Source organism: Tenebrio molitor, chromosome 3, assembly GCF_963966145.1.
Source record: "Tenebrio molitor chromosome 3, icTenMoli1.1, whole genome shotgun sequence".
Classification (NCBI taxonomy): domain Eukaryota; kingdom Metazoa; phylum Arthropoda; class Insecta; order Coleoptera; family Tenebrionidae; genus Tenebrio; species Tenebrio molitor.
The window spans coordinates 2,096,869-2,103,365 of record NC_091048.1 but is presented as its reverse complement, the minus strand read 5'-3'; the positions used below and the strand labels follow the sequence as shown (position 1 = coordinate 2,103,365).

The window sequence follows — 6,497 nt, the reverse complement described above, 5'->3', positions numbered from 1 at the left end:
ACCTACCACTAAAGAAAATTACTAAATTAATTATTATTTAACATGAAAATAACAAAATGGAATGTTAAATTCCAGGAGTAGGTAACGTATACCTACGTAGTTTATTGCAACTGTTTTGTTTTCCGCAATGCCAATTGACGTGAACGATATTTGGAGTAAAGTTTAAACGCTTGTTGTTTAATTACATCGTGTGTGGTGGAACACAATAATGAACCTCTAAGAATGCGGTTAACATTGCCTACCCACGTGAAGCAATAGAAATGAACAAAATTGGTTACAAACATTTGAAACAAATTATGTTCCATACAGGATGTAAAAATATCACTTTTAATATTAGCATTTATAATCAATACTAATTTCGTATGGAAATTGTTTTCCGCACAAAGTATTGGCAGATAGTGGCTTGTAAGTTGGCTACATAAGCCAAAAAGAACAACAAACTTAGATCTAGGCCTCAACAAAATGTTTGGCTTATATTCTCTAGCTTCTATAAGTTTGTGTTCTTCACTGCTGACTTCAGTTTTTAAGTCCGCGCGACAAAGTTTACAAAAACCAATGGATTTTAATAATGTTTTGGCCATTGCACCTGTTACATAACCATGCACTTGTAAAATAATATCTCCTTTGACGGGTTTAAAAGTGATTAATTTATCATCTGCATAATCCAGAGGTACCAAACCTACAGGTTCCCCATACATTTCATCACCAGTGTTCAAAAATGATTTCAGGCCACTTAAAACACCTTCTGTTTCATCTTTTTCACAATTAGCACTTGGTGAATGAGAAGTTAAAAAATTATTCAAAAGTAATGATTTGAAAGTGGCACGAAAGGAGTTACAGGTCGGATTTATGTTTCGAACGCCATGGCTGCGAACACAACAGAAGAAGTTTTCCAGAGGATCTTGGTTCAAGTTTCTGGTGCAAAGGAACTCAAACCCAGAGCTTTGCAGCTTGGTCCAAATCATTTTTAGATTTCGAATTGACAAAATCCAGTTAGTAATGCTGGGTGGAACAAATTGCTTGTTTCTGAAAAAAAATTGAATGCTTTCCAGAACTCGAAGCGCTTCATTCCAGAAATTAACATGTTCTGTCCTTGAAGTAACAGCACGCCTTAACAGGTTGCCGTCAAAGGGATTCAAAGCCGATCCGTTTACACTGTCAAACAACTTATCCACAAATAATAAGAAGTTTGCCGTCCCTATAGCCTCTTGCGGCAGAACAGTGTTTCCGTGTTTAAGCAGCCCCCTCATTGTGGATTGAACTCTATGAGAGAAAACTTGCGCAGCATTTTTCACTTTCATTTTTTTTATTTTGTCTTTTCTCACGTGTTCTTCTGTTAGTCGATGAAGCATACGGCAATCATCGTCGTCATTATCCAAATCATAAAGCTGTTCAATATGAACCCACGAAGCAATTTCTTCCCCATTTTTCCAACTAAACTTAACGTCATAATTTAACATGTTATTTCTTATCCCCTTCAGCAAATGTGGGAAATCAAAGAGAGGGAAAATTTCACGTTTGTAGACCTTAAAAGTATATGTCTCATGACGCTCGCCAATTCTTGCTGCTTCCTGTTTTGTTTCTTGGACTAAGGCATTTATTGCAGCTTTATTATACTGGTCACACACAGTAGCATCGACTTCAAGACCAATTTCAGTCAAGCTGTGAATCATCACTTTCACATGCTTGGCAATTTCAGGATTACTCATACCATTTTGAGTAAAAAAATAGGCCAAGGGCTGCTTCCACTTTGAAGCAAGTCCCTTGAGCATGAACACTAAGACATGATCAGCAATTCTACATGTCCTTTCTTCACCACATAACTCATGAAACCCATCAACGTATTGACCAGACTTATTATATGTTAATGATGGCTGCAAACTCATTTCATCAAACATTAAAATACAATGTCTATCCCTGAGTGCCAACTGTCATGATCGATGACCTTGACAAATGCTGCGCGAAGGCGGAGCCTAATTTTGATAAGTGAAACGTGAAAACATCGGTCGTTTGGTTAGAAATTTCAGAGTGGCGCCAAATTTAAATGTTGCACTCTCCAACGGTTTGGACTAGAATGTCCGACTTGTCGTCAGATAAATATCAACATAAATTAGTTCACAAGCCTGCAAAATGTAAAGTGAATGGAAACAACATTTTCAACGCTTTCTTAAAAGGTTTTTATTTATTTACTTAAGTCAACAACTCACAACCCAAATCAGCTAGATTTGAACTAGAGCTACCCCCTTGAACTTCTTTTTCGTCAACCTGTTCTTCATCTGATGACAGAAAGAAATCAGACTCGTCACTTTCTTCGCCATTAATGGAAATTATTAGGTCTTCAACCTCATCCACTATATATTCCCTTTTCATGTACGCCACTTCAATTTTCTCCACATGAGAACAAATGTTCTGCCATTGTTGTACAGTCACTGCTTCAAATTTCGCTTCTGCCAATTTCCTGACATCATCCAACTTGAACGTTGTGTTGTATGCTGCCACATGATTTTTCACAAGCGCTCATATTTTCTCGATGGGGTTTAGCTCCGGATGCTATGGTGGCAACCTTAGAACTGGTATCTTCGACTCCGCCAATATTGGATCAATTTTATAGATTTTGTGTACAGGCTTGTGAACTTTAATTATACCATACAATTCTGCCTTGGTGCATTTCTGTTCAAAAAAAATTCCTCTCTCCATTAGCCACTTTTGCATGTCAGCCTTTTTCCATGCAGACGTTGGACTTGCTTGTACTGGCACATTGTGGTAGGAAGCATTGTCTACAACCAGCACAGATTTAGCACTAACATTCTTCACAAATTTTTCGGTCAGCCACTTCATAAAATTTTCGCTGTTCTGTAATCTCCACTTTTTGTGCCAGATTTAAAAATTGTCAATGCATTTGGCACAAATCCTGTTGCACCTCCTGCGTGCAGAATAATGAGGCGTGATCCTTTTCCCACTGGGGCCTTTAAACACCTATTGGAACCATCATCCCATGCTAGTGGTGAAGTGTGCGAACTATGTAGATATGTTTCGTCACAATAAATAATGTTCCACCCTTCTTCTCTGTACCGCTTTATCCTCCTTAAATATTCTACCCGTTTCGCCTTGATGTCAAATTTTTCAACCAATGTTTTTCTGTTGTCCTGTGTTTTCTTCCAACGGAAACCAATTTTATGCACCAGACATCTAAATGAACCGATTTTTCCTGTGAAATTAACACCTTCTTCATCTTTCACTGCTTCAAATACAGCTTCATTGTTGGTCTTCTTTTGTGAATATCTGCGTATGTATAAATAATGTTTCGAATAATTTCCTCTTCGTACTGATCCACAGATTGTTTAGGCTTCGGTTGATTAATTTTCTTCCTCGGAGAAGTAAATTTGGAACCTACTGGTTTGTTTTCGGCTTCCTTAATGATCCTCCTCAGAGTGCAGATTCCAACACCAGTAGCTTCTGCAACCCTTTCTTGTAAGCGGTTTAATGGGATTGAAACTTCTCCACAGTCTTTTTCATTTTTCATAAATTTATTAGGAGGTTAATCACGAAGATCGGACAACACAATGAAAACAAACATTGAAAATCCAAGATCCAAAACAAAAAGTCGAAAACACCCCGAGTTTTGCATCCCGGAGTTTTGTGGTGACAGTACCCATGTTTTTAGTTCGACTCGTACAGCCGCGTTTGTACGCATTTTGGTTTCTGCGTCATCGATCGTGAGTGTTGGCACGAGCTCTATTTAAAATGACTGACACAGAGCATACTCTTGATGTTACATTTAATTTTATTTAAGATAAGAGCACTGACTCGATCTGAAGCGGTTGTGTTTCTTTTAAATAACTAGGAGGGAATAGCATCCAGAAATTCCTGAGTAGTTTTCGGAGTAATACATTTTCAACCTGGTTTTTGAAAATTATTTTTTGGCGACATGTTTCCACATTTTGAAAAGCTGCGGTATCTTGATTTTTACACACTAACCAAACTGTCATTTTACCGCACGGAGTGTGTAAACGAACACGGAAATTCTAAGCTTTCAGGGACCTCCAAAAAAACTGTTAGTGTATCATAAATAAAATTTATACTAAGACAAGATACCGCTACCGTTAATCCGTTCAGTTTTCAAAAATTAACATAATCTTGTTATTTTCGTCTAAAGTCTTATGGCGCCATCTTGTGGTGTAAATCGTAAGCATGTCAGTTATCGGTATAATAGATAATTTTCTGCCATTTCATTAATCAAAATGTCAGTCTTTGACAGGTTTTGCAAAATTCTTGGTTAGAATAAATTTCAAATTTGAGAAAACGAGTAATGGGTCATCGGCCAAAAAGATTAATACATTACTAATGCGGTAGGTAGTTTACATCGCTCGGTTTTGTTAAAACACTCCCGCTTCGCGCTCGTGTTTCAATCTACAAACCTCGCGCTGTAAAATGTAGTCTACCGCATTTGTATTGTAAATCACTATGACCTGTAAGTCAATCAATAAAAACGATCGTTTCTCAATTATGTGGCGAATAATAATCAAAGAAATGATAATGTTTGGTTGATTGTTTATCGTCGCTTACAAAGAGTTTATGTAATTCCATTAGTTGAGGAAATAATTCGAATGCCATGGTTGCCAAAAAGAAAACATTGTGAAATTACAATCTCTCAAGAATATGGATTATTTCCGAAATTTTGCACGGATGCTTTTGTCCTGGAAATAAGCACGAGCCGCAGACGAGTTTAAGAAATAACATTTTGAAACACAAATTACCGAAAAGAAGTTAATGATGAACAAAAACTAATATTCGTAATATTAATATTAAAGTGAGAATGTTAATGGTAGAAGATTTGTAAATTTACAAATTTTACTTAAATAAAATCAGCGATTTAAATAGTAGATTATATCATTAAGAGTAGAAGTGAGTTTTTTATGCTAACCTCAGAGATTGAAGACCCAGAAGAGGTCAAGGTCGCCAACTGGTTCTTCGTTTCTTCTCAACGAATTTCAAATTGGCCTGAATAGCATGGAGTTTTATTTATGACCATTATCAGGACTCATTTACTCACTCATTTACGTTCGTAGTACATATTACGAAAACCTATTTACGCAATTATTTTTGATTACCTGAAACGTGTAACAACTTCATAGACAGATCCTTAATTGCCGTAGTTAGAGAGATTTACTATAAAGAGTTTTTTCCGTGTCCAATTATGACAGTAACGAAAATGAATTTCGACGAAATAGAAACCGATGAAGGTTGTCGACATTGCCCTTTCCAGTAAAACCTCACCCTCAAATTTCTTTGCAGGCGATTGTTTGGAGTTCTTGCGGGTTTGCTTCATCGACATATTTGACACTCTCATCGCCAAAGTCGTCCTCGTCATTGCTTTCGTCAATGTCATAGGTTTGACTCTGCTGCAGACTTATTACTCAATGTACTACCTCGATGCTGTCCATTTCCTTAAATACGCCCCTGTGTATTTCGGAAGGTTCTATGTGAGTTTGCACAATACAATTAATCTTCTCTGGATTAACCCAATTCTTCAGCTGATGGTCTCAATTTCTTTCATCTTGTTTTATAAAAACACCCTATACAAGTACTTCCAAAAAGTACCCAAATGGAAACTGGATGCTTTGAGCAAACAAGACAAGTCAAAAATTGCAAAAGACGCGCTGCATGTTACACTATTTTGTTGCTTGGTTATTATTGCGGGTGTTTGTACTGGGGTGCTTTACGTAGTACCGTCAGAAGAAGATCATGAAATTTTCTTCATCATGACCTGGTTCGAAGAGAACTTGCTGGAATGGGCCGACATACTTTCCCTCTTTCATCGCCTGTCCTTTCCTTTTGCCTCGTTCCTAATGCAGACCCCTTGCATACAACTTTGCTATACCCTGAGTCATTTACAGTACCAAATGAAAATTTTTATACGACTGGTGGAAAATTTGAACACAGGTTATGAAGATACAGATTTGGACCAATTGATTTTCAATGAAGACCACCACAAGGAAATCAAACGAAGATTAATATTTTGCATTAAACGTCACACTGAGATTATTGTTACAGGTCAAAATATCTTGAGGGCTGGCAAATTATTCGTATTTTTGTTCTCGATTTCTGGAGGTGTTCTTGGAATTAGTATGCTCATGTTGATTTTTTTTGTAAGAATGTCTTGCAAACATCTTCTATGTCAACAGTTTTTGGTTGTAGCTTCAAGGCCTTCCGACGTTCACTTACATACGTTTGGGTTCACTGATCTTTGTGGCAGCGTTGACATTCGTCATGTATATTATTCAAGGACAACGTACCGAAGACATTGTAGATTTTACACTTAACATCAACTAGACAAACAATCGTCTAATTTAATTGTAGGGAAACGAACTGTATGATGTTTTGTGCAGTTCCAAATGGTACTACTGGAATAAACAAAACCAACAGATGTATTTCATATTTTTGATGAAGAGTTCTACACCATTCAAGTTAAAGTTTTCGGACAAGGTATCAGTTTG

The 6,497-nt window shown here is 37.0% G+C and overlaps 1 protein-coding gene across 1 annotated transcript; it reads right to left on the bottom strand.

Moving 5' to 3' along the window:
- Positions 1 to 2,190: 2,190 nt before the first annotated feature.
- On the bottom strand, positions 2,191 to 3,523 carry LOC138125657 (uncharacterized). Its single transcript, XM_069041090.1, has 4 exons — positions 3,327 to 3,523; positions 2,907 to 3,282; positions 2,646 to 2,853; positions 2,191 to 2,492 (listed from the first exon to the last, which is right to left on the bottom strand). Exons 1-4 carry the CDS (start codon positions 3,521 to 3,523, stop codon positions 2,191 to 2,193), a joined length of 1,083 nt encoding a protein of 360 aa, XP_068897191.1.
- Positions 3,524 to 6,497: the final 2,974 nt, after the last annotated feature.

What these genes read in the sequence shown, in the direction of transcription:
- LOC138125657 (XM_069041090.1), bottom strand. Translation starts at nt 3,523, where the DNA reads ATGAAAAATGAAAAAGACTGTGGAGAAGTTTCAATCCCATTAAACCGC. An exon ending in CCTAAACAATCTGTGGATCA is followed by an intron (nt 3,283 to 3,326) that starts GTACGAAGAGGA and finishes ATACATACGCAG; the next exon opens with ATATTCACAAAAGAAGACCA. An exon ending in CAGGAGGTGCAACAGGATTT is followed by an intron (nt 2,854 to 2,906) that starts GTGCCAAATGCA and finishes TGGAGATTACAG; the next exon opens with AACAGCGAAAATTTTATGAA.